This window comes from Euprymna scolopes, chromosome 30, assembly GCF_053919585.1.
Source record: "Euprymna scolopes isolate OS-2025 chromosome 30, ASM5391958v1, whole genome shotgun sequence".
Taxonomy (NCBI): Eukaryota; Metazoa; Mollusca; class Cephalopoda; order Sepiida; family Sepiolidae; genus Euprymna; species Euprymna scolopes.
In genome coordinates this window covers 43,630,931-43,658,878 of record NC_136511.1, presented here as the reverse complement: position 1 = coordinate 43,658,878, position 27,948 = coordinate 43,630,931, and the positions used below count along the sequence as shown (strand labels likewise).

Below are 27,948 nucleotides of genomic sequence, written 5' to 3'. Positions count from 1 at the left end.
AAACATGTCCTTTTCTTTAATTTATTTTTATTTCGGACTATTAGTCTCATCTTTATTAGTTGTTTTTTTTATCTTTTTTTTATTTTATTGGTTTGTTTATTCAGAACGTTTCGGCCAACTATTCGTGCCAGAGGTTAATTGGTCAAAATGTGGTGAGACGACGACAACAACTACGGATGGCAGTGATGGCTGAGAATGCAGTTAGGAGATTCGAAGTTCCTATCCGTCGCGGTTACCACCTGATGAAGGCCAGAGGAATAGTTGGCCGAAACGTTGTGAATAAACAAACCAATAAAAAAAAAAAAAACAACTAATAAAGATAAGACTAATAGTCCGAAATAAAAATAAATTAACATATAATGCTCATCTCAAAAAATGAGTTCCAATTAAGGAATATATATATATATATATATATATATATATATATATATATGTCCTTTTCTTATATTTCATTTCAATAAATTGCTTCACAATAGAAATACTGAAGAACAATAAAAGTGAAGGAACTGGTTTTCCTTGTCACCGCTTCCGGTAGCGCTACACCGGGAATTAGAAAGTAAGTTAGCTGACTATAACCGCAAAGTTTGACAGAAAACTATTTGTAATTACAATAGAAAAATGTGAGCATGAAGCGTAATATGGTTAAGCTTAAATATGGAAAAGAAAAGGACAAGATATTCTAGTAAAAAATATAATAAATTTATAACTTAACATATTGCAGCATTAAGAATTGATTATATAATGTTAAATTGAATTTTTTTTTAAATTCTTAATGCTTCAATATTTTAAGTTATAAATTTATTATATTTTTTACTAGAATATCTTGTCCTTTTCTTTTCCATGTTTAAGCTTAACCATATTATTTTTCATGCTCGCATTTTTCTATTGTAATCCATGATTTTTTCAGGTTTCCAGTAAATTCACTTGCTTTTTTTGTTTAATTTCAGTCTTATTTTTTTGCCCCCATAAACATAACATACACATATGTAATAACAATGTACGGCACTCATCTGCTTTCATTCTGTCTGTTTCATTTGTTACTTCTCTTTTTGCAAGAGCAGTGAATTAGTAGCAACACTAGTCGCTGAAGTGACATGGTTGCCATCGAAACCAGTCATAAAAAACGTTGCTCACCTCCTTATGAATTTTTACCAGTAAATTTATCATAACTTTTGTTTTACTGAACAAAAATTTAATTTTTTTTTTTTTTTTTTTTTTTCACAATATAACTGAGGTGATCTATAAACTGTAATAATTGTTTAAAATCTGGTCGAAAAATGAGTGAGCGGTGAAGCTTTAAAGCAGTTCTAAATGACTAAAACTGCCACTTAACCATATATTCAAACACGGTTGTGTTTGAATGATGTAGAGGCAATCTATCTCCCTGAAAAGGATCACTTTGAATTAAGACAAGCATAATTAATAATTAATTCTATATTAAGTAAAATAATTTTTTGTTTGTTTTTTCAGAATCCCTAATTTGAACATCTGAGATGGCCGTAACTGTTATAATGAAGATCTCTTGCCTGGCTTGGTTATTGGCAATAATCAGCCTACATCAAGCCAGTACTGGCAGTCATAGCTATAATCAAGACAAAGAATGCAAGTGCTGCATTGGACAGACTGGACCTCCGGGTGTTCCAGGGATCCCAGGTATGCAAGGAGCAATGGGCTTGGATGGACCAAAAGGAGTTAAAGGAGACCACGGATTACGAGGACCGGAAGGATCAAGAGGTAAGAAGTCAATAATGCGATATTTACAAAGAAAGTTCTGCTCGTCACATAAATGTCTGATGAAATGATTCTTGGATGGCATTTATTTGTAAACTAGTATGGGTGCCCGGCGTTGCTTGGGTGTTTGGAGGTGTGTGTTGAGCAAAAAAATGTGGTAGTAGGCAGGCAGGCAGGCTCAAACGCGTATCATGAAAGAGGGAAAAGAAGGTGGGGAAAAAAAAAAAAGTGACGTTTTTACTGTTGTAGCCATCGCCAAACCGGAAGTGGCGAGGGTTTAAATAAAGATTAGTCAATCGAAAAGAGGGGATGACTTTCGAAACTATTGGCGAAAAAAGTAACCCCCTCCTTGTAGAAAAGAGCCCAGGAGGGTGAAGGAATTAATGTTTTTAGCCAATTTTTCGATATTTTCCATCCGAAGAGCCGAGCTTCAAAACGATACTGATCTCGTGAAAATCCGTCACCTCTGTCGAAAGTTTGGACAGACATACAAACATACATTTAAACAGACAAATGGGATTTATATAATAGATTTAAAATATTGGACTGTTAATTCTTTTGATTTACTGCAAAACTTACATGGAAGCATTTTACCATTTCAAACATGCTATAATAAATATCTCAGTATCTATTTTACGAAAAAATGTACGTGCCCAACAGAATCTTTTGCCTGACTTGGACTTTTAGCTATGTTAGATATTGACTGGGCAATGTAGATAAAATTATTTGTGCTAAGATATTTTAATAGGAAAGAATGCTAAAACAAACAATAATTTAAAAATAGATATGACGTAGCATTACGTAGGTCACTTAAAATGATGTGGACTTTTAGGAGAGATCTGGAAAGATATGTATCATTTTTAGTCAGTTGGGGTCGAGACAGGAACAGAGATGGTCTGCAGATTGTGATGGCTCCCAGTATAGGGGATCAGAAATTGCGATAGTTACAATTAGCGTTGCAACTTTCCAATAGGGAAACATCCGTAATAAAGTTGCTGAAAAGATTTCTTTTTTTTTAAATAATTACAGCAGCTTTATTTACCAAATGTTTTCCCCCATTTTTCAGCCAATATCTAACCAGATTAACATCAATTCTTAAAATTTTCAACAGGCGAGAATGATCCAATACCACACATTAGTAATGAACAGACGTTTTGCTTTATCATAGTTCTTCACTGTGGCTAAACTAGCAGATACTTCTAGCTGATATGGGAACCAAACTGTTTTAACAACAGACGAATGGCTCATACATAACATTATCAGCAAGATCTCACTAGAGCAAGTGAAATCAATATATTTATATTATGCATTTTCTGCAGGTGCGAGTTTCTTGTATAAAAAGTTATTTATTACTGATAATGGCGTTGTTTCGAATTCTTATGATTACTTGTTCTCAGCCTCTCTTTATAGAAATCATGTTATTTAATGCTGAAAGCGGAAAGATTAATGTGAGAATGTTTTAATTGCCTATAATTCGGAAAGAACAAGTTTAATTAGTGCATTGCATCAGAAACTCCACTAATTAAGGTTCATGTGATGCACTTTTATAAGTCAGAACCAATCATTTTTGGAAGTTCATTATCACATTATTAAACAGGAAAATTAGGCTGGAAAGAGGTGTTGTTAAACTAGGACTGGTTCCCAACCCTTAAACATTACCCGGAAATTAGCTGGTATCTCAAGTAAACAATTAAATAGGGAGAGGCCCCAAATTTAAAACAAGAAACATTTTAATTATCTTTCTAGCTCTAAGTACTCTCTCCTCTCTGTTTGGGATCAACTCATCCTTCTCTCTTTTCTAACCAGTAGATTTCCTTCTGGCTCCAAGCTATACTATCTTTCGCTTTCTCAAAGTGGAAGCATTTCTCTATCACTCAAAGCTGAGACCCTTCATTTTACTCAATGCCGAAGGGATTCTGTCTTTTAGAGTAAACATTTACTCCCTTTACTTTTCATCTTTTAAGCTTAATCCAATAACTCGCTTACTAGTAAACTATCTCTCTCTCTCTCTCTCTCTCCATATATATATCAGAGAGAGAGAGACAGATAGTTATACTGTATCTCGGTTTCTTAAAGTGGAAGCAATTCTCTATCACCTAAAGCTGACACCCTTTATGATTATAATCCGCTAACGTACTTCCTAACTTCAACCATAGCACTACCGGAAGCGGTGACAATGCAAATCAGTTCTTTTTTTTTTTCTGTCTATATTTCCCCTATGCATGTACTCTTTTTTTTTTTTTTTTTTTTTTAACGTTTTGCCAATTGTTCTTTTTTTTATTTAATAATCATTGTAAAGTTTTTCAGTCTTATTTTAATTAAGAACTATTGAAATTAGTTTGACTTTTTTTTTTTTTTAAAAGAAAAATTGAAAACTATTTTCGGAATATTATGAATTGGATAGGTTTTTTTTATGATGTTTAAAATCTTTATTAGTTTGATTTCAATAATTTTAGTTTTAACATATATTTATTACATGAATTCAAATATTTTTATTTTTAAAAATAAAAATAAATTTATTTTTATAATTTCATAAACATATTTCTTATAAAATTTCAAATAAAATAAAAAAAATTTTGGATTTTGTTATTAAAAGTGCAAATAAAGATTAATTATGCTATTTTCATCTTTTTATAATTTTGTTAATTTTTATTGTATACTTTTTGATAATGTGCTTTTTCTTATATTTTAAATGGTTGTATTATTTAACTGAAGCTTCTTATTTTAAAAATTTTCCCTATATTCACACGATCTGTAGACTCTTCAGATTAGAAACTCCTGACTTACTACTAGGAGTCTGAGTCTTCAAAAACTTCCAATTCCCACTGTTTAATGACGAGCATATCTTTTACAATGTATGTCAAAAAAGTCAGTGCTGCATATTTTTTTTTGCACGTGCGAGTGTATAGTTGTTTTTATCAATCGCCTTTTTTGCCACTGTGCTTCAATGATACCAAATAAGTGTCTAAAATATGCTGGGTTTATAAAATAAATGATAAATTCTTTTTGTCTTTATTTTCTTTTCTTTACACACAGGAATCACCACTTATCAAGGTTTTGAGGCCACTCGAGGATAAGGGTTACTGAGTATACATTAGTCATTGTGATTATAGCGTAGTAAACATAAATAGTGAGAATTTTGTAAATTGGATTACTTAGGGGGGATGGGTCATCAAGAACCCACCAAAAAAAAGAATAAAATGCATTTGGGCATGATTACAAAAATAAAAGATAAAATAAAAGGCAATTGCAACTTCTCTTCCAATTTTCGGATTTCGTAATCATACGCAAATGCATTTTTTTTTTTTTTTGATGGATGGATAGTTGCTATTTCTTCTGATGAGTTAAGGGCAAAATAGATTCATTGATTGATATAATAATTAAATGAATGATTTTGCGCTACAAAACAGTTGCTGTCAAGAATTGTAAGTGTTAACGGAATTAAAGGAATAAATTGTAAGATGGTCAACATCATGAAATCTGAAATACAGACTTTTGTCATTTGTTTTTATTTATATATATATATATATATATATATATATATATATACACACACAAACACACTAGCATGGGTACAAGGCATTGCCTGGGTTGACATCAAGTTCTGTTTGGAACACACTGGAACACACCATGGCATTATGGGCAACGTGGATACCCCCACAACAATTCCAAAAATAAAAGAATGGATAAAAACAAATCTTATTCAATAACCAACAGAGAGAGATGTGGAAGCTGAGGCAACAGACTAATTCGTAGCGGGCACTTCTGACCTCCATTTGTTTTTATTACAATTGCATAACTCTCCATCTATTGTTCTTTTGTTTAACATTGACATTTCTGACTTGCGTCACAGGTCAGAATCTGGGTTGCTTTCTCCTGCTTGTTTTTTTTTTTAGGAAACTTGGCATTTTGTTATTGTAATTTTCATTCTTGTTTATTTCATTACTTACAATCAAAATGAAACACTGCCTTTAAGTACGAAAACATAAAAATATTATAATTTCTTTTTCATGATCTTATAATTGATTGTTAGTCTTTAATAATAATGATAACGTGAGAATGCTGTAAACTAGAAAAAATAACTTAGACAACACAAAATATTAGATTTCCAAACCTTAACCGAGACTGGCAGCTATAATAAAGGGGGTGTTTTTTTTTTTTGTTTTTTTAAAAAGACAGTAAACTTTAAAGTAAATCACAGAAAAATATTTTTTTATATAAATATGTGATTTATTCAAAAAATTAATTTTTGGCATTTATAATTTAAGTACAATTTCGAGTATATGGCTCCCGCATCTTGTACATATATGGCATAATCTAGAGGTTCAATTTTTCACAAAATGGGACAATAATGTATCAAATGTTGTCTTTCAAGTGGTTGACTGTGTCTGGTTTATCAGTGTAGACATGGGACTTTACATATCTTTAAAGAAAATAATCTAATGGAGTTAAATCACATGAACAAGGTGGCCAGTTCATAGGTCCATTTCAAATGTTTATCTCAGAAAACTGATTGTATTAAGCACTGTGTGGCATGTGGCTCTGTCCTGATGAAACCCCAAGCAAAGTGGAACACAAAATAACTGATAGTTACTAATTATGCATTTAAAAAAAAAGTTGTCAATTTATAGTTCGCAGCCTCAAATAATAACACCCTATAGAAAAACGGGCATTTTTTTTTTTTTTTAAAGAAAAAAATTAATCTTTTTTTTTTTATATATTTCCAGGTGAATTAGGTCCAATGGGACCAAATGGTGAAAAAGGAAGTCGCGGCAGAAAGGGCCAAAAGGGTGACCCCGGGGCCAATGGAACCAACGGTGAGAAAGGAGCCATGGGTCCACGAGGTTACCCAGGCTACAAAGGTGACCGTGGAGATAAAGGGCAAACTGCTAAGCCTACACGGCGCATCGCTTTCTCTGCAAGCCGGACAACCAAACTAGGACGCGTCATGCAGGACACGATCGTCACATTCAACAATGTGTTTGTTAATATTGGTGAGAGCTTCGACACGTACACGTCACACTTTGTGTGTCAAGTCAATGGCACATACCTCTTCACGGCACACATTATGGGCCAGAACAAGATTGATGCTTTTGCCTGGGTTATGGTCAACAATCAACATCAGCTGCCCCTACACGGGGATGGGCGGGCTGGCTTTGGGTCAAGCAGCAACACCATCATCTTGAGCCTCAACGCCGAAGACCATGTGTGGATACAGTTGAGCAAAGATTCAGCACTCCTCAACGATTATTCCACTTTCTCTGGATTCCTCATCTTTGAGAATTAATCTCGTCTTACACACCCACCCTAATGTAGTTAATGTCACTTCAATTTTGCTCTGAGGTGTTGTTAAACTAGGACTGGTTCCCAACCTTTAAACATTACCTGGCAATTAGCTGGTATCTCAAGTAAACAATTAAATAGAGAGAGGCCCCAAATTTAAAAAAAGAAACATTTTAATTATCTTTCTAGCTCTAAGTACTCTCTCCTCTCTGTTTGGAATCAAATCATCCTTCTCTCTTTTCTAACCAGTAGATTTCCTTCTGGCTCCAAGCTATACTATCTTTCGCTTTCTCAAAGTGGAAGCATTTCTCTATCACTCAAAGCTGAGACCCTTCATTTTACTCAATGCCGAAGGGATTCTGTCTTTTAGAGTAAACATTTACTCCCTTTACTTTTCATCTTTTAAGCTTAATCCAATAACTCGCTTACTAGTAAACTATCTCTCTCTCTCCATATATATATATCAGAGAGAGAGATAGTTATACTGTATCTCGGTTTCTTAAAGTGGAAGCAATTCTCTATCACCTAAAGCTGACACCCTTTATGATTATAATCCGCTAACGTACTTCCTAACTTCAACCATAGCACTACCGGAAGCCGTGACAATGCAAATCAGTTCCTTTTTTTTTCTGTCTATATTTCCCCTATGCATGTACTCTTTTTTTTTTTTTTTTTTTTTTTTTTTTAACGTTTTGCCAATTGTTCTTTTTTTTATTTAATAATCATTGTAAAGTTTTTCAGTCTTATTTTAATTAAGAACTATTGAAATTAGTTTGACTTTTTCTTTTTAAAGAAAAATTGAACACTATTTTCGGAATATTATGTATTGGATAGGTTTTTTTATGATGTTTAAAATCTTTATTAGTTTGATTTCAATAATTTTAGTTTTAACATATATTTATTACATGAATTCAAATATTTTTATTTTTAAAAATAAAAAAAAATTTATTTTTATAATTTCATAAACATATTTCTTATAAAATTTCAAATAAATTAAAAAAATTTTTTGATTTTGTTATTAAAAGTGTAAATAAAGATTAATTATGCTATTTTCATCTATATAATTTTGTTAATTTTTATTGTATATTTTTTGATAATGTGCTTTTTCTTATATTTTATTTCAATAAATCACTTCACAATAGAAATACTGAAGAACAATAAAAGTGAACTGAGTTGCCTTGTCACTGCTTTCAAAAGCAGCCACGCCAGAAGTTAGGAAGTATGTTAGCTGACTATAACCCCCTTTATTATCTTCAATGCTAAAGAGTTTTAGAGCAAAAGTCTACTCCCTCTATTTTTCATCCCTTAAGATAAATCCTACTAGCTCACTTACAAGTATACTCTCTCTCCTTATATATATATATATATATATATATATATATATATATATATATATATAAATGCATGCATGTTACGAAAATTGTGGAAATATTTCAACATGATGGAATATAAAAAACCCAAATTATTTATTCAACATTTTGTCTTTATTTCAAAACTTTTTCAAGAAGATTGATTTGAAGATTTATCTTACAAGTAGTATATTTTAAAATACTTGGTGTGTTTGTGACATGAAAAGAATGTTTTTCTTTTTTTTTTCTTTTTTTTTTACAAAAAAAAAAAAACTCATTAGAATTCAAAAGTGTGGTGCAATCATGACACGTCTTTGTATATAGCGCTGGTAAATGAAACAAAGAAAGTCACTCATTGCATTTCATAAATGCATCAAACATTTTGAATTCAAACAGGCTTCATACGATAAAAAAAAGAATGGAAAAATTCTTTTCATATCATATTTGCACAAAATAATTTTGAATTCTAATGACTATTTCATTTGGGAAAAAAAACAGTTCTTTTCACGTTACAAACGCACCATATAATTTGAAACCTTGTACTTTGATATTATTGCTTCAAATTAATCTTGAGAAAGTTTTGAAATAAAGAGGAAACATTGATGAATAATTGTTTTTTTCCTTTTTCAATGTATATATATATATATATATATATATATATATATATACAAAAACTAAAATACATAGTATAAAGAAAAGTGTACGAATCAGTATTGATGTTGTGGAAGTGAAAGACTATGCCAATGTTTTGCTTGTTTTTCTTCTGTAGTACAGAAGTGTCATCGTCGCTTTTGACCATTTATTTTTAATATGTCTCGCCCTCCAAAAGATTTCTGTGCCTATGTGTGTCCCTACCCTCATCCAATGCCATTCAACCTTCCAAAAAGTTGTACTCCTCTAGTTGAAGAGTTCTTTCGTTGTACCATTCTATGTACAAGAGTGCCAAAATATTTCATACACTCTTTCGTGTCGATCTTTATACAATTCTTTTACTACCTTGATATGCGTTTTTGCTTTTAAATTTTGTAGAAAGTATTTGTGTGAAAGAATTTCAAAGAAAAGAAAGGGGTAAACGTAAAGTGCAGCATATTTAAATTTTATGTATATATAAGATTTTTATGGGTACATAATTTTATTAAACATTTGAATAAAACTGGGCACAGTGCCATTATTATCAATTGTTGAAGTATTTTTTTTTTATAGTTTCAACATATATTATTAAAGAAGTGTGATGACAAACAGAAACTGAAATACACTTCAAAAATATTTTTTCTCCTTAACTCTAATTCAATGTTTAAATAACACAAATTAGACTAAAAGAAGGGTAAATAAGGGGGGGATAGAGAAAAAAAATGATAGTTTTGCTGCTTAACTCTTGTTCTGAGAGAAAAAAAAAAAAACACTACTCTACCACTATTCCTAATTCTGGGGTGTACTTCCCACTCAGGATTACTGGTAGGCCAAGTCATTTCCTCCCGTAAAACTAAAGCAACAGTCATTTTTTTTTTTTTTTTTTTAATTAATACTAATTATTTCAGAATTAAGCACCTGTAAAACTCAAGCAACAGTCTTTTTTTTTTCTTCCTTTTTTTTTTCCATTAGGGAGCTTAAAATGAAATGAAAATAAACTGAAATTTAAAAAGTTTAAAATAGTTTCAGAACACTAAAAGTATACAAATCAGTAGAAAATAAAACTTTGATGTTCGGTAAAAGTCATTGTTGTATACTTTTCTCCTATTTTTTTCTCAGCTGTTAACAATACTGCACATTTACGAAGAAAAAATGAAAGGAAACAATATTAAAACAAATACATTAATTTAATTAAAATTAAAACTAATACAGAGCAATAAACCAGTAGGGCACAGTGGTGACAGCAAGCACCATCTGCAACTTTTCCAATAATTGGAAAATAAATAAAAAATCATGTGGTTTCTTTGAAAACAAAAAGATTAATAAAGGTTTTTTTATTGGTAGGTATGAAGAAAAAAGTTAAAACGGGTATATTCTTAACTAAAAAGAAGTTGTCATCTTACAAAAGTAAATACTAGCACTTTTTTGTTTTTATTTTTCACAAATTACAAAATTTAGATATTTATGTGATCATATAGAATTCTTGTCATTTAAAATAAATATTGTGAAAAATACAATAGAAAGTGGCAAAACATTTTTTTCACAGCAAAAATCAAATTTTTCACTGAATACAAACAGAATCAAATACAGGTTGTATATCATTATATACCAACATATATTCATATTAATGCAATAGGCAAGGTTTTAATTTTAAATGATAATAAAAATAATAAAAAATCCGGCAATATGAATTAAAAATTGAAAAGGAAAACCAAAATGTTCAATGTTTTGCCTACTGTTTCGTGGTCTTTTTCAAATCTGATAGTTAAAAATGGTCCATGATGATTTTGTCATGGGCCATTTTTAACTATCACTTTTTAAAAAGACTATGAAACAATGGGTGAAACATTAATCATTTTGGCGTTCCTTTTCAATTCATATATATATATATATATATATATATATATATATATATATATATATATATATATAGAGAGAGAGAGAGAGAGAGAGAGAGAGAGAGAGAGAGGAAGAGAGAGAGAGAGAGAGAGAGAAATAAAAAGGAACAAACCGAATTATGTGTTCATCAACGTTTCGTTTTTATTTCAAGACTTCCTCTGGATGAAATAAAGACGAAACATTGATGAACATATAACTCCTTTTGTTTCTTTTTATTTCTCTATTTTGTCGGAATACTATTTCCATTATTCTAATAAGATATCAAGAATAACAGTATAGTTAAATTCCAAGATCCAAATATTTATTTTTTTATGCAAAACAGCTCCTCCAGCATATTAAAATTTTGGTACATTTTTTACAGATCCATTTCATTATGCAGAAACAAACAGTTATTATTATGTCAATATCGTCTCTTTAAGTGCATATACTCATCAGAAAAACTAGAAATTCTTTGCTTAGATAGAGTTTAACAATATCAGCAAAGATGGGTGCCGGAAAAAAGACAATGTAAAGTCTTCTATGCAGAGACAGTATTGACATAATAATAACTGCTTGTTTCTACATAACAAAACAGATATCTGTAAAAAAAAAAAATGTACCAAAATTTTAACATGCTGGAGGAGATGCTTTGCATGAAAAATAAATATTTAGATCTTGGAATGTAACTGTACTGTTATTCTTTTGTATATGCTCTGTTGTATTTAATATTGAGCTTCTAAACAAAAAGGATCAATATACACAAAGAGTGAAATATAATTGAACAAACATTTTACCAAAACACACACACACATATATATATATATATATATATATATATATATATATATATATATATTTAGTGGAAATGGTAATTAATAAAAACTGAAGAAAGTGCTCAATACTGTTGTAGAGCAAATATGCGTTTTATTTTTTATTACCGTATCTTTCTGTTAAGTTACATTATTGTTTCAGCTACTAGGCCTTTTACAGAAATGTTAGCGAACATTTCTGTAAAAGTCTGAGGATGCTACAGACGGCCAAAAAAACGGCCAAGTAGCTGAAACAATAATGTAACTTAACAGAAAGATACGGTAATAAAAAATAAAAACGTATATATATATATATATATATATATATATATACAAACACACACACACAAATATTTATTATTAAATTTTCCAAAATAAGTCTAGTTTTGAATTCCATCACACGATATTATTTTATTTTTATTTACTTGTACTGCTAATTAAGTCTGTCCGGCCATAATATTATAGGATAAACAAAGTTTACTCATAGAAAAAGATATATCAGTGAAAACAGATTGTCATCATTGTTTATATATAGATATATATGTATAACCTCTATGTTAAAACCAAAAAGGATTAAAAAAAACAAAAACAAAAAACATTTTTTTTTTAATTTAATCTGGTTGTGAATTTCTCTAAAAGATTATAGACTTCAACTGTAGCCATATTAAATGTTTGTCGTTAAAAACTCCTCTCCTGTCAATGGAATGGTTTCATTAAATTTGGATTATAACGTGCTTATTTTTTTCTTTTTTATTGTTTTTATGATTTCTTAAAAGAAAAACATTTATAAAAATTCAACACCTTGTCTGTTATTATTTCCATCTTTGTGCAGTTTTTTCCCTTTTTTGCCTAAAAATTTAACATGTTGTTACAATGATCTCCCAAAAGGATGAGGAATACTATGGAAGTACAAACCTTGATCGGTGGAACTAACTGTGTTTGATTACTTATAGGATGGTTTATGATGCATAACAATTTTAAAGGACACAGTAAATCTTATCTAAAAACGTTTAATAATTTGGTTTTGCTCACCACTTATCAGAGCTAAGAGTCACTCGAGGATAAGGTTAATGAGACAGAAAAAATTGCCAGTTGAAAGATGAGGAACACTATGAAAGTCCTAACATTAAGCCATGGTATGAACTGCATCTGAATTTGTTCAGATTGGATTTGAAAACAACTAAGTTGTAATTTGCAGAGAGGCAGTCTGACGGTAATGTGTTATACAGGAGGAAAGCTCTTGCAAAGAAATTAGACTGGATGCTAGATACATGAAGACAAGGGATTCTTTGTTTTTATTTTTTTGTTAATTTATTGTATAGAAATTGCTCTAGACTAAGCATAAAGCCACTTGATGTAAGAAGCTAAAAAAAACTACTACTTCAAAGTCAAAACTTGCCAAAGATAAGTGTTAGATGGAACAGATTCTGATCCAGAAAACAATTCATACACTTTTGTCAGAAACATCACTTATAGAATGTGAGGACTAAAGGACAAAATACGAGAAGTGAGAATTACATGGCTACCGTGGTAGGGAGAAGAGTTCTTACTGCGAAAATCTTACAAGGAGAGACGAAAAATTGGCGCTCAGTCAAGCATCTTCCAGAAAAATAGAGTAGAGAGAGAGACCAGCAACATGTTTTTTTTTTGTTTTTTTTTTACGTGGGGGTCACCACTTATCAAGGCCCAGAGACCACTCGAGGATAAGGGTTAATTTCTTATGTGAGAAAAGGGTTGATCACACTCACTCACCACCAGCACGCACACTAGATTTCAAAGACGATTTTGTACTCTATCAAAACAGGAAAGAGTGCTGTGCGACTCTTCCCAAGATATGGCAGCAGCATTCCATTTCAAGATGCATCTGATTTTTACTTTTATATAAAGAGGACTTGCCCAGGCGTAAAATATGCTTAAATATGATATTTTAATTCGTCCAGATTTCGTATATATTATTACAGAGTCGTGAAAAAAAAAAAAAAAGTATTTAGGTGCCATCAGCTAGAATCGAAACCGAAACTGTAGCATTCAAAGCTGGTGACGTTACCACTGTACTTGAATATTAATGTAATTAAAAATAAACTAAGATGAATGTACAAAATGTTTAACAATTTTTTTTCATTTTTGACCCCATATGAGGCCCCTAGTACCCCTCTGAGACTTTTTGTTTTGGAGGAGATAGAGTTTGAAAATATGGAGACAGACAGACGGACATATAGCTTTTTATATATTAGATTAAACGTAGTCATGTACTTTCTTGAGCGATCAAGATAGGAAGCAATATTAAGTTTAATCAAGTAAAAAATATTGAATTAAAATATCAAGTTACAACTTGATTCCAGCTTTGATCTGTCAATACTAAATTTTGAAAAGTGATAAAAAAAAATAAAATAAAATAAAATGGAAAACCAACTACAATTTGCCTCATCCAGAAGAAATATTCGCTAAATTCAACAGAGGAAATAAAGTTTCAAAGATTTGAAGTGATGCTTATTTCCCCAAGACATGGCAGCAATATTCCATCTAAGGATGCTGTATCTGACTTTTCTATAGATAAATGGTTATATAAGTAATCAGGTGCTTTCTGGAGTGGTAGAATGATCCAATCATTTTTTTTCCCCCAGCAAACTTAACAAAAACCTAGATAAATGATTCCATTTTAAATCTCAAATGAAAGTTAATCTTCAGTACTTAAAGACTTTAACAAATTCATTGCAACTGAGGCACAGTTAAGATCAGAGCGTTGATGGTGAAAAGAGAAGCTTGGTATTAGAAGTATTAAAATCCACCCCCATTGCATCACATCATCCAGGTCTAAAGAGAATCGGTGAGATCTTGATCAATGCTTTTCAAGGTGCTGCCATAGACACAGCATAATCACGTTGACACACTGTTTCACATTAGATCATTGCAGTTAAGCAACATTGAGCCTGATATGGATGACCATTTGGGACTTCCAGGTGCTGTATGTGCTCTCCGCTTATCTCAGCATTATTTCCAGTCATCCTGGACTTCTCCTTGTCACTGGACTCAAGCAGTGCCAATTCAGGAGAGGTGTGGTTGAAGATTGTGCAACCCTTGCCTCATAATTACATGCACAGTTACTCCTACAGGGGGTATCCATTGTCTTTCGAGACTGGACAGAGGCTACATACATAGATGCCAACAAAGAAATCAAGGTGTGATTGGATTAATCATTAATGAAGATTGGGAAGAGTGTCGGACCCAGAATAGATCCTGGAGGTATGCTAGCATTGATTCCATGTTCTTTTGATTTCTGCTCGTCAATAACTACTTCTACAAATCTATCGAAGAGGAAAGATTTGATGCTTTTTTTGTTTTTGTTTTTTTTACATGGGGGCCACCACTTATCAAGGCCTAGAAGCCACTTGAAGATAAGGGTTAATGAGTATACATTAGTCATTGTGATTTTAGCGCAGTAAACATTAGTGGGAATTTTGTAACTTGGATTACTTAGGGGGACGGTTCAATAAGAACTTGTTTACGTTGGACTTGAAGACAATCAGATTGTAGTCAGCTGGAAAGCAGGCAAACAGAATAGAGTTCCACAGGCGTGCAGTTCTGAGAAAGAAGCCCTGTTCATGGAATCTACGTTTAGGTGTAGGCACAGATAAAGAGTGTGGGAAATTGTTGATAGCGGTTCTTGCTAGACGAGTGTTTTTCATGAAAGTCTGGTGAGGGGGGACCGTAGATTGAAGTTCAGAGGAGCGCCTGCGACGAAAATAACGATAAAGCAGGGACAGGCTTGCTACGTCTCTTCTGTGGGAAAGAGGTTGCAGGGAAGAGAAAAGGGCACCCCCCCCACACTAAACTACGAAGTCTATTTTGAACTCTGTCAAGACAGGATAAGCTACTTCTAGCACCTCCTGCCCAGTGCAAAGATATCGTCAGATATTTCATTGCTAGTAAATTTGTGAAGCAACCCTTTTTGCAACAGACATTTAATGCAACTAAGACTAAGCTTCTTACCTTTAACAATTACAAGAAAACTTCTCAAACACAGATTGCCATGAAAAAAACCTTAACCACCAATTACTGTGATTAATAACATGTTACCTGAATGCTAATTGTTCAAAATATTCGCATTAACATTCACAGACAATATGAACTGGAACAAATACATTGAAGACATTGCCAAGGCTGCTGCAAAGGAGGGCTCTCTTTACCGTGTTAGAAAATTAATTCCAGATAACAGTATCCTGCATCTACACAAAGCCACAATTCGCCCATGCATGGAGTATTGCTGCCACATCTTGGCTGGTATATCTACCATTAGTCTTCACTCTCAGACAGGGTCCAAAAAAACTCTCCAACAATAGGTTCGACACTATCAACCAAGCTCCAACCTCTGTCCCATCACCTCAACGTTGCATCCCTTTGCCTGTTTTACAAGTACTTTAATCAAATCTGCTCTGATGAACTAGCAGCACTTGTGCCCCCTCAATATAAATACTGACTAACCAGACAAGCATCAAAATCTCACTCCTTCGTTGTAGAGGTCACTAGATGCTGGAAAGCTTTCCACTCAAACTAGACTTTGGAATTCCCTCCCAGTCTCCTGCTTCTCTGACTGTACTGACATGCAAAAATTAAAATGTAATTTAAATAGACATCTTTTTGCTCAACTCCAAACATATTGCCCCTGTAGAATGGTCCCAAGTAGTAATATGCTTTGTTTGGAGTGAATAAAAGTTTTAAAAAAGTAAATAAAAAATAAAGATCCTATCGAAGCCCCTTGATATGTCAAGAGCTATAAAAGTTTCTACAAAGAGATCAATATTACAGTTAGTACATCAGCAGTTGACCTTGCAGGACAAAATCCATATTGCTTATTATTAAATGTATTGCTTTTGCAGAGACAGTTAACAAGACTTATCAAAGATTCATGACTTCTAGGAGACTGATTAGTCTGTATTGAGATGCAGAAGACTGATCATTAGTCTGCTTGTCTCTCTTCCATGGCAGGATGAAGTGCTTGGTTATCTGGTCGTTTTGGATACAGCATATCAACCATTTCCAGTTTATTTAATGCTGAATTCAGTAATTTTATAACAAAAATTTTCATGTTTTTATATCTTTAAATATTTATTCATGGTGTTTGGTTTGGTTGTTTTGTAGAGGAAAATTGAAGTTACATCAACCGAAATGTTGTGAAAATAGTATACACGATGAGAATGATAGTCCAAAGAATCCAGACAATATAGTCAATCCTTATCTAAAAAATTCAAAACCGAAAAAATTAAAATTTTTTAAAAATACTACTCACACCATTTTATTGTCGAGCACAATATCCAAAAATGCCATAGATGGAGGTCAAATACTCTAAAAAAAATTTTGATTAAAAGATAAAAAAAATTGTTGCTCAGCTCTTTTAGTCCTCGCATCACATGAGCGATGTTTCTGTCAAAGGGGAAAGAATTACTGTTTTCTGAATCTAAGAATTTGCAAAACCTGATTGAGCCTTGCAAAGGAAAGGGAAAATACAATAACATGAATGTTTGGCATATTTTAGGCCAGGAAACTGGTATCTTCCTCACCTGTCTGATTAAATGTATATATGTATGTATGTTTGTATGTCTGCCTAAAACTTTCGACAGAGACGACGGATTTTCACGATATCAGTATCGTTTTGAAGCTCGACCCTCTGGACGACAAATACTGAAAAATTTGGCCAAAAACATTAATTCCTTCACCCTCAACTGGGCACTTTTCTAAAGCGAGGGGGGGGGTCGCTTTTTTCACAGATATTTTTGAAAGTCATCCTCTTTTTTTCATTGACTAGCCTTAATTTAAACCTTCGCAACTTCCAGTTTGGCGATGGACGCAATGGCAAAGGTTGAATTTATTTGCTTCCCCACTGAGCAAATTAGGCACAAAGATGTTTTTTAACGTGGGGAGGGAAACCAGCTCCCCCAAGGGGGGCACTCTGGCAGGGTCCAAAATTAGCAATTGTCTGATATGAAGGGTTTCCCCCACATTGACCAGAACTGATTACTTTTTTTGCTCCTGGCCTGAAGGCCAAGCTGCGCCTCATGCCTCACTTCTTTTCCTACTTCACGGTATGGGTTCGAGCCTGCCTGCCGAAGACTTTTTTTTTTTGCTAAACACACACCCGGGCAACACCGAGCACTCAGGCTAGTTAGAAATAAAGAGGAGACTTCAGGTAATAAGTGTAAAATATTATTTGTGTCGGATGAGTTAAGCTATGGCGTCTTGTTCGGCTTTCTAGCTCCAAAGCAATCGCCTCATTATCGTTTATTTGAAAGCGAAAATAAATCTTATTTGTTTATTGGGAAAAGATTCAAACCAAGAAATATACAAGTGTGAGTGAAAAGCTATTAAAGAGGTATTCATTCGTTTGACCATTTTTGTTTAAACTTGTCTTTTTTTTTTTTTTTTTGCGGGTTAAAATGAAAAATATAAAATGAAATGGACGAGGTCAAAAGAAAAATCAATTTATTTTTATAAAATGGAAATTTCTCAGCACAAAAGAAATCAGTTTTTACATTTTTTGGAACTAAATTAAAACAGAAAAAAGAATAGAAAAAAAAAAAACAAGATGGTGTCCACATTAAACATTATGAGAAAATAAAGTGTTTAAATTAGAAGGAAAATATTTGAAAATTCAGATCATGGATGATGGATGGGGAGAAGGGGGGTTAAATTGTGAGAAAAGATGAGGTGCCTTATTGAAAAGAGGAAGTTAGAGGAAAGAGAGGGCTGAGAGGAAGTGAAGGAAATAGATGGGGGTGAGGGGAAGAAAGGCTAGCTGAAATAGCTGGGGAGAGAAGAGTACAGAAAATAGACTGGAAGATCAGGGGGGAGAAAAGTTAGAGGAAATAGGCGGAAGGGTGGGAGGGAGAGAACAGGCTAGAGGAAATAATTGGAGGGTGGGGGAGAAAGGCTAAAGGAAATAGGCGGAGGGGGGCTAGAGGAAATAGGCGGAGGGGAGAAAGGATGGAGGAAATAGGCAGAGGGGAGAAAGGATGGAGAAAATAGGCAGAGGGGAGAAAGGATGGAGGAAATAGGCAGAGGGGAGAAAGGATGGAGGAAATAGGTGGAGGGGGGAGGCTAGAGGAAATAAGCAGGAGAGTGGGGGGAAAAAGGATGGAGGAAATAGGCAGAGGGTGGGGGGAGATAGGCTAGAGGAAATAGGCAGGAGAGTGGGGAGAACAGATAGAGGAAATAGTCAATAGCTGCGGAAGAGAAAGGATAGCAGAAATAGACATGGGGAGAGCTAGAGGTAATAGACATGGGGAGAGCTAGGGGAAATAGACATGGAGAGAGCTAGGGGAAATAGACATGGGGAGAGCTAGGGGAAATAGACATGGGGAGAGCTAGGGGAAATAGACATGGGGAGAGCTAGAGGAAATAGACATGGGGAGAGCTAGGGGAAATAGACATGGGGAGAGCTAGGGGAAATAGACATGGGGAGAGCTAGAGGAAATAGACATGGGGAGAGCTAGAGGAAATAGACATGGGGAGAGCTAGGGGAAATAGACATGGGGAGAGCTAGAGGAAATAGACATGGGGAGAGCTAGAGGAAATAGACATGGGGAGAGCTAGAGGAAATAGACATGGGGAGAGCTAGGGGAAATAGACATGGGGAGAGCTAGAGGAAATAGACATGGGGAGAGCTAGGGGAAATAGACATGGGGAGAGCTAGAGGAAATAGACATGGGGAGAGCAAGGGGAAATAGACATGGGGAGAGCTAGAGGAAATAGACATGGGGAGAGCTAGAGGAAATAGACATGGGGAGAGCTAGAGGAAATAGACATGGGGAAAGCTAGAGGAAATAGACATGGGGAGAGCTAGAGGTAATAGACATGGGGAGAGCTAGGGGAAATAGACATGGGGAGAGCTAGGGGAAATAGACATGGGGAGAGCTAGAGGAAATAGACATGGGGAGAGTTAGAGGAAATAGACATGGGGAGAGCTAGAGGAAATAGACATGGGGAGAGCTAGAGGAAATAGACATGGGGAGAGTTAGAGGAAATAGACATGGGGAGAGTTAGAGGAAATAGACATGGGGAGAGCTAGAGGAAATAGACATGGGGAGAGCTAGGGGAAATAGACATGGGGAGAGCTAGGGGAAATAGACATGGGGAGAGCTAGAGGAAATAGACATGGGGAGAGCTAGAGGAAATAGACATGGGGAGAGCTAGAGGAAATAGACATGGGGAGAGCTAGAGGAAATAGACATGGGGAGAGCTAGGGGAAATAGACATGGGGAGAGCTAGAGGAAATAGACATGGGGAGAGCTAGAGGAAATAGACAAGGGGAGAGCTAGAGGAAATAGACATGGGGAGAGCTAGAGGAAATAGACATGGGGAGAGCTAGAGGAAATAGACATGGGGAGAGCTAGAGGAAATAGACATGGGGAGAGCTAGAGGAAATAGACATGGGGAGAGCTAGAGGAAATAGACATGGGGAGAGCTAGAGGAAATAGACATGGGGAGAGCTAGAGGAAATAGACATGGGGAGAGCTAGGGGAAATAGACATGGGGAGAGCTAGAGGAAATAGACATGGGGAGAGCTAGAGGAAATAGACATGGGGAGAGCTAGAGGAAATAGACATGGGGAGAGCTAGAGGAAATAGACATGGGGAGAGCTAGGGGAAATAGACATGGGGAGAGCTAGGGGAAATAGACATGGGGAGAGCTAGAGGAAATAGACATGGGGAGAGCTAGGGGAAATAGACATGGGGAGAGCTAGAGTAAATAGACATGAAGAGAGCTAGGGGAAATAGACATGGGGAGAGCTAGAGGAAATAGACATGGGGAGAGCTAGGGGAAATAGACATGGGGAGAGCTAGAGGAAATAGACATGGGGAGAGCTAGAGGAAATAGACATGGGGAGAGCTAGGGGAAATAGACATGGGGAGAGCTAGAGGAAATAGACATGGGGAGAGCTAGAGGAAATAGACATGGGGAGAGCTAGAGTAAATAGACATGAAGAGAGCTAGGGGAAATAGACATGGGGAGAGCTAGGGGAAATAGACATGGGGAGAGCTAGGGGAAATAGACATGGGGAGAGCTAGAGGAAATAGACATGGGGAGAGCTAGAGGAAATAGACATGGGGAGAGCTAGAGGAAATAGACATGGGGAGAGCTAGAGGAAATAGACATGGGGAAAGCTAGAGGAAATAGACATGGGGAGAGCTAGGGGAAATAGACATGAAGAGAGCTAGGGGAAATAGACATGGGGAGAGCTAGGGGAAATAGACATGGGGAGAGCTAGAGGAAATAGACATGGGGAGAGCTAGGGGAAATAGACATGGGGAGAGCTAGAGGAAATAGACATGGGGAGAGCTAGAGGAAATAGACATGGGGAGAGCTAGAGGAAATAGACATGGGGAGAGCTAGGGGAAATAGACATGAAGAGAGCTAGGGGAAATAGACATGGGGAGAGCTAGGGGAAATAGACATGGGGAGAGCTAGAGTAAATAGACATGAAGAGAGCTAGGGGAAATAGACATGAAGAGAGCTAGGGGAAATAGACATGGGGAGAGCTAGGGGAAATAGACATGGGGAGAGCTAGAGTAAATAGACATGAAGAGAGCTAGGGGAAATAGACATGAAGAGAGCTAGGGGAAATAGACATGAAGAGAGCTAGGGGAAATAGACATGAAGAGAGCTAGGGGAAATAGACATGAAGAGAGCTAGGGGAAATAGACATGGGGAGAGCTAGAGGAAATAGACATGGGGAGAGCTAGAGTAAATAGACATGAAGAGAGCTAGGGGAAATAGACATGAAGAGAGCTAGAGGAAATAGACATGAAGAGAGCTAGGGGAAATAGACATGAAGAGAGCTAGGGGAAATAGACATGAAGAGAGCTAGGGGAAATAGACATGGGGAGAGCTAGGGGAAATAGACATGGGGAGAGCAAGAGTAAATAGACATGAAGAGAGCTAGGGGAAATAGACATGAAGAGAGCTAGGGGAAATAGACATGAAGAGAGCTAGGGGAAATAGACATGAAGAGAGCTAGGGGAAATAGACATGGGGAGAGCTAGAGGAAATAGACATGGGGAGAGCTAGGGGAAATAGACATGGGGAGAGCTAGAGGAAATAGACATGGGGAGAGCTAGAGGAAATAGACATGGGGAGAGCTAGAGGAAATAGACATGGGGAGAGCTAGGGGAAATAGACATGGGGAGAGCTAGAGTAAATAGACATGAAGAGAGCTAGGGGAAATAGACATGGGGAGAGCTAGAGGAAATAGACATGGGGAGAGCTAGAGGAAATAGACATAGGGAGAGCTAGGGGAAATAGACATGGGGAGAGCTAGGGGAAATAGACATGGGGAGAGCTAGAGGAAATAGACATGGGGAGAGCTAGGGGAAATAGACATGGGGAGAGCTAGAGTAAATAGACATGAAGAGAGCTAGGGGAAATAGACATGGGGAGAGCTAGAGGAAATAGACATGGGGAGAGCTAGAGGAAATAGACATGGGGAGAGCTAGGGGAAATAGACATGGGGAGAGCTAGAGTAAATAGACATGAAGAGAGCTAGAGGAAATAGACATGGGGAGAGCTAGAGGAAATAGACATGGGGAGAGCTAGAGGAAATAGACATGGGGAGAGCTAGAGGAAATAGACATGGGGAGAGCTAGAGGAAATAGACATGGGGAGAGCTAGAGGAAATAGACATGGGGAGAGCTAGGGGAAATAGACATGGGGAGAGCTAGAGGAAATAGACATGGGGAGAGCTAGAGGAAATAGACATGGGGAGAGCTAGAGGAAATAGACATGGGGAGAGCTAGAGGAAATAGACATGGGGAGAGCTAGAGGAAATAGACATGGGGAGAGCTAGGGGAAATAGACATGGGGAGAGCTAGGGGAAATAGACATGGGGAGAGCTAGAGGAAATAGACATGGGGAGAGCTAGAGGAAATAGACATGGGGAGAGCTAGAGGAAATAGACATGGGGAGAGCTAGAGGAAATAGACATGGGGAGAGCTAGAGGAAATAGACATGGGGAGAGCTAGGGGAAATAGACATGGGGAGAGCTAGGGGAAATAGACATGGGGAGAGCTAGAGGAAATAGACATGGGGAGAGCTAGAGGAAATAGACATGGGGAGAGCTAGGGGAAATAGACATGGGGAGAGCTAGGGGAAATAGACATGAAGAGAGCTAGGGGAAATAGACATGGGGAGAGCTAGGGGAAATAGACATGGGGAGAGCTAGGGGAAATAGACATGGGGAGAGCTAGGGGAAATAGACATGGGGAGAGCTAGGGGAAATAGACATGGGGAGAGCTAGGGGAAATAGACATGGGGAGAGCTAGGGGAAATAGACATGGGGAGAGCTAGGGGAAATAGACATGGGGAGAGCTAGGGGAAATAGACATGGGGAGAGCTAGGGGAAATAGACATGGGGAGAGCTAGGGGAAATAGACATGGGGAGAGCTAGGGGAAATAGACATGGGGAGAGCTAGGGGAAATAGACATGGGGAGAGCTAGGGGAAATAGACATGAAGAGAGCTAGGGGAAATAGACATGAAGAGAGCTAGGGGAAATAGACATGAAGAGAGCTAGGGGAAATAGACATGAAGAGAGCTAGGGGAAATAGACATGAAGAGAGCTAGGGGAAATAGACATGAAGAGAGCTAGGGGAAATAGACATGGGGAGAGCTAGGGGAAATAGACATGGGGAGAGCTAGGGGAAATAGACATGAAGAGAGCTAGGGGAAATAGACATGGGGAGAGCTAGGGGAAATAGACATGGGGAGAGCTAGGGGAAATAGACATGAAGAGAGCTAGGGGAAATAGACATGAAGAGAGCTAGGGGAAATAGACATGAAGAGAGCTAGGGGAAATAGACATGAAGAGAGCTAGGGGAAATAGACATGGGGAGAGCTAGAGGAAATAGACATGGGGAGAGCTAGGGGAAATAGACATGGGGAGAGCTAGGGGAAATAGACATGGGGAGAGCTAGAGTAAATAGACATAAAGAGAGCTAGGGGAAATAGACATGAAGAGAGCTAGGGGAAATAGACATGGGGAGAGCTAGGGGAAATAGACATGGGGAGAGCTAGGGGAAATAGACATGGGGAGAGCTAGAGTAAATAGACATGAAGAGAGCTAGGGGAAATAGACATGAAGAGAGCTAGGGGAAATAGACATGAAGAGAGCTAGGGGAAATAGACATGAAGAGAGCTAGGGGAAATAGACATGGGGAGAGCTAGAGTAAATAGACATGAAGAGAGCTAGGGGAAATAGACATGGGGAGAGCTAGGGGAAATAGACATGGGGAGAGCTAGAGTAAATAGACATGAAGAGAGCTAGGGGAAATAGACATGGGGAGAGCTAGGGGAAATAGACATGGGGAGAGCTAGGGGAAATAGACATGGGGAGAGCTAGAGTAAATAGACATGAAGAGAGCTAGGGGAAATAGACATGGGGAGAGCTAGAGGAAATAGACATGGGGAGAGCTAGGGGAAATAGACATGGGGAGAGCTAGGGGAAATAGACATGGGGAGAGCTAGAGGAAATAGACATGGGGAGAGCTAGGGGAAATAGACATGGGGAGAGCTAGAGTAAATAGACATGAAGAGAGCTAGGGGAAATAGACATGGGGAGAGCTAGAGGAAATAGACATGGGGAGAGCTAGGGGAAATAGACATGGGGAGAGCTAGAGGAAATAGACATGGGGAGAGCTAGAGGAAATAGACATGGGGAGAGCTAGAGGAAATAGACATGGGGAGAGCTAGAGGAAATAGACATGGGGAGAGCTAGAGGAAATAGACATGGGGAGAGCTAGGGGAAATAGACATGGGGAGAGCTAGAGGAAATAGACATGAAGAGAGCTAGAGGAAATAGACATGGGGAGAGCTAGAGGAAATAGACATGGGGAGAGCTAGGGGAAATAGACATGGGGAGAGCTAGAGGAAATAGACATGGGGAGAGCTAGAGGAAATAGACATGGGGAGAGCTAGAGGAAATAGACATGGGGAGAGCTAGGGGAAATAGACATGGGGAGAGCTAGAGGTAATAGACATGGGGAGAGCTAGAGTAAATAGACATGAAGAGAGCTAGGGGAAATAGACATGGGGAGAGCAAGAGGAAATAGACATGGGGAGAGCAAGAGGAAATAGACATGGGGAGAGCTAGGGGCAATAGACATGGGGAGAGCTAGAGGAAATAGACATGGGGAGAGCTAGAGGAAATAGACATGGGGAGAGCTAGAGGAAATAGACATGGGGAGAGCTAGAGGAAATAGACATGGGGAGAGCTAGAGGAAATAGACATGGGGAGAGCTAGGGGAAATAGACATGGGGAGAGCTAGAGGAAATAGACATGGGGAGAGCTAGAGGAAATAGACATCGGGAGAGCTAGGGGAAATAGACATCGGGAGAGCTAGGGGAAATAGACATGGGGAGAGCTAGGGGAAATAGACATGGGGAGAGCTAGGGGAAATAGACATGGGGAGAGCTAGGGGAAATAGACATGGGGAGAGCTAGAGGAAATAGACATGGGGAGAGCTAGAGGAAATAGACATGGGGACAGCTAGAGGAAATAGACATGGGGAGAGCTAGGGGAAATAGACATGGGGAGAGCTAGAGGAAATAGACATGGGGAGAGCTAGAGGAAATAGACATGGGGAGAACTAGGGGAAATAGACATGGGGAGAGCTAGAGGAAATAGACATGGGGAAAGCTAGAGGAAATAGACATGGGGAGAGCTAGAGGAAATAGACATGGGGAAAGCTAGAGGAAATAGACATGGGGAAAGCTAGAGGAAATAGACATGGGGAGAGCTAGAGGAAATAGACATGGGGACAGCTAGAGGAAATAGACATGGGGAGAGCTAGAGGAAATAGACATGGGGAGAGCTAGAGGAAATAGACATGGGGAGAGCTAGAGGAAATAGACATGGGGAGAGCTAGAGGAAATAGACATGGGGAGAGCTAGAGGAAATAGACATGGGGAAAGCTAGAGGAAATAGACATGGGGAGAGCTAGAGGAAATAGACATGGGGAAAGCTAGAGGAAATAGACATGGGGAGAGCTAGAGGAAATAGACATGGGGAGAGCTAGAGGAAATAGACATGGGGAGAGCTAGAGGAAATAGACATGGGGAGAGCTAGAGGAAATAGACATGGGGAGAGCTAGAGGAAATAGACAATGGGGAGAGCTAGAGGAAATAGACATGGGGAGAGCTAGGGGAAATAGACATGGGGAGAGCTAGAGGAAATAGACATGGGGAGAGCTAGAGGAAATAGACATGGGGAGAGCTTGAGGAAATAGACATGGGGAGAGCTAGAGGAAATAGACATGGGGAGAGCTAGAGGAAATAGACATGGGGAGAGCTAGAGGAAATAGACATGGGGAGAGCTAGAGGAAATAGACATGGGGAGAGCTAGGGGAAATAGACATGGGGAGAGCTAGAGCAAATAGACATGGGGAAAGCTAGAGGAAATAGACATGGGGAGAGCTAGAGGAAATAGACATGGGGAAAGCTAGAGGAAATAGACATGGGGAGAGCTAGAGGAAATAGACATGGGGAGAGCTAAAGGAAATAGACATGGGGAGAGCTAGGGGAAATAGACATGGGGAGAGCTAGAGGAAATAGACATGGGGAAAGCTAGAGGAAATAGACATGGGGAGAGCTAGAGGAAATAGACATGGGGAGAGCTAGAGGAAATAGACATGGGGAAATCTAGAGGAAATAGACATGGGGAAAGCTAGAGGAAATAGACATGGGGAAAGCTAGAGGAAATAGACATGGGGAAAGCTAGAGGAAATAGACATGGGGAGAGCTAGAGGAAATAGACATGGGGAGAGCTAGAGGAAATAGACATGGGGAGAGCTAGAGGAAATAGACATGGGGAGAGCTAGAGGAAATAGACATGGGGAGAGCTAGAGGAAATAGACATGGGGAGAGCTAGGGGAAATAGACATGGGGAGAGCTAGAGGAAATAGACATGGGGAGAGCTAGAGGAAATAGACATGGGGAGAGCTAGGGGAAATAGACATGGGGAGAGCTAGAGGAAATAGACATGGGGAGAGCTAGAGGAAATAGACATGGGGAGAGCTAGGGGAAATAGACATGGGGAGAGCTAGGAGAAATAGACATGGGGAAAGCTAGAGGAAATAGACATGGGGAAAGCTAGAGGAAATAGACATGGGGAGAGCTAGAGGAAATAGACATGGGGAAAGCTAGAGGAAATAGACATGGGGAGAGCTAGAGGAAATAGACATGGGGAGAGCTAGAGGAAATAGACATGGGGAGAGCTAGGGGAAATAGACATGGGGAGAGCTAGAGGAAATAGACATGGGGAGAGCTAGAGGAAATAGACATGGGGAGAGCTAGAGGAAATAGACATGGGGAGAGCTAGAGGAAATAGACATGGGGAGAGCTAGAGGAAATAGACATGGGGAGAGCTAGAGGAAATAGACATGGGGAGAGCTAGAGGAAATAGACATGGGGAGAGCTAGAGGAAATAGACATGGAGAGCTTGAGGAAATAGACATGGGGAGAGCTAGGGGAAATAGACATGGGGAGAGCTAGAGGAAATAGACATGGGGAGAGCTAGAGGAAATAGACATGGGGAGAGCAAGAGGAAATAGACATGGGGAGAGCTAGAGGAAATAGACATGGGGAAAGCTAGAGGAAATAGACATGGGGAGAGCTAGAGTAAATAGACATGGGGAGAGCTAGAGTAAATAGACATGGGGAGAGCTAGGGGAAATAGACATGGGGAGAGCTAGAGGAAATAGACATGGGGAGAGCTAGGGGAAATAGACATGGGGAGAGCTAGAGGAAATAGACATAGGGAGAGCTAGAGGAAATAGACATGGGGAGAGCTAGGGGAAATAGACATGGGGAGAGCTAGAGGAAATAGACATGGGGAGAGCTAGAGGAAATAGACATGGGGAGAGCTAGAGGAAATAGACATGGGGAGAGCTAGAGGAAATAGACATGGGGAGAGCAAGAGGAAATAGACATGGGGAGAGCTAGGGGAAATAGACATGGGGAGAGCTAGAGGAAATAGACATGGGGAGAGCTAGAGGAAATAGACATAGGGAGAGCTAGAGGAAATAGACATGGGGAGAGCTAGGGGAAATAGACATGGGGAGAGCTAGAGGAAATAGACATGGGGAGAGCTAGAGGAAATAGACATGGGGAGAGCTAGAGGAAATAGACATGGGGAGAGCTAGAGGAAATAGACATGGGGAGAGCTAGAGGAAATAGACATGGGGAGAGCTAGGGGAAATAGACATGGGGAGAGCTAGGGGAAAT

The 27,948-nt window shown here is 37.8% G+C and overlaps 2 protein-coding genes across 3 annotated transcripts in view; one reads left to right on the top strand and one right to left on the bottom strand.

Moving 5' to 3' along the window:
* Positions 1–7,183, top strand: part of LOC145254778 (uncharacterized) — a 73,246-nt gene extending 66,063 nt beyond the window's left edge. The window contains exons 3-4 of one of the 2 annotated variants that reach the window (XM_080113554.1): positions 1,471–1,734; positions 6,459–7,183. In XM_080113554.1, the coding sequence (XP_079969680.1) occupies positions 1,494–1,734; positions 6,459–7,018 (801 nt within the window). In that variant the 5' untranslated portion in view covers positions 1,471–1,493 and the 3' untranslated portion in view covers positions 7,019–7,183. The remainder of the gene's footprint in view (positions 1–1,470; positions 1,735–6,458) is intronic. The other variant, XM_080113552.1, reaches the window with a different exon arrangement.
* The window catches only part of LOC145254777 (DNA ligase 1-like), a 288,066-nt gene that overhangs the window by 201,952 nt on the left and 58,166 nt on the right, over positions 1–27,948 (bottom strand). The gene's annotated exons all lie outside the window — the stretch shown is intronic.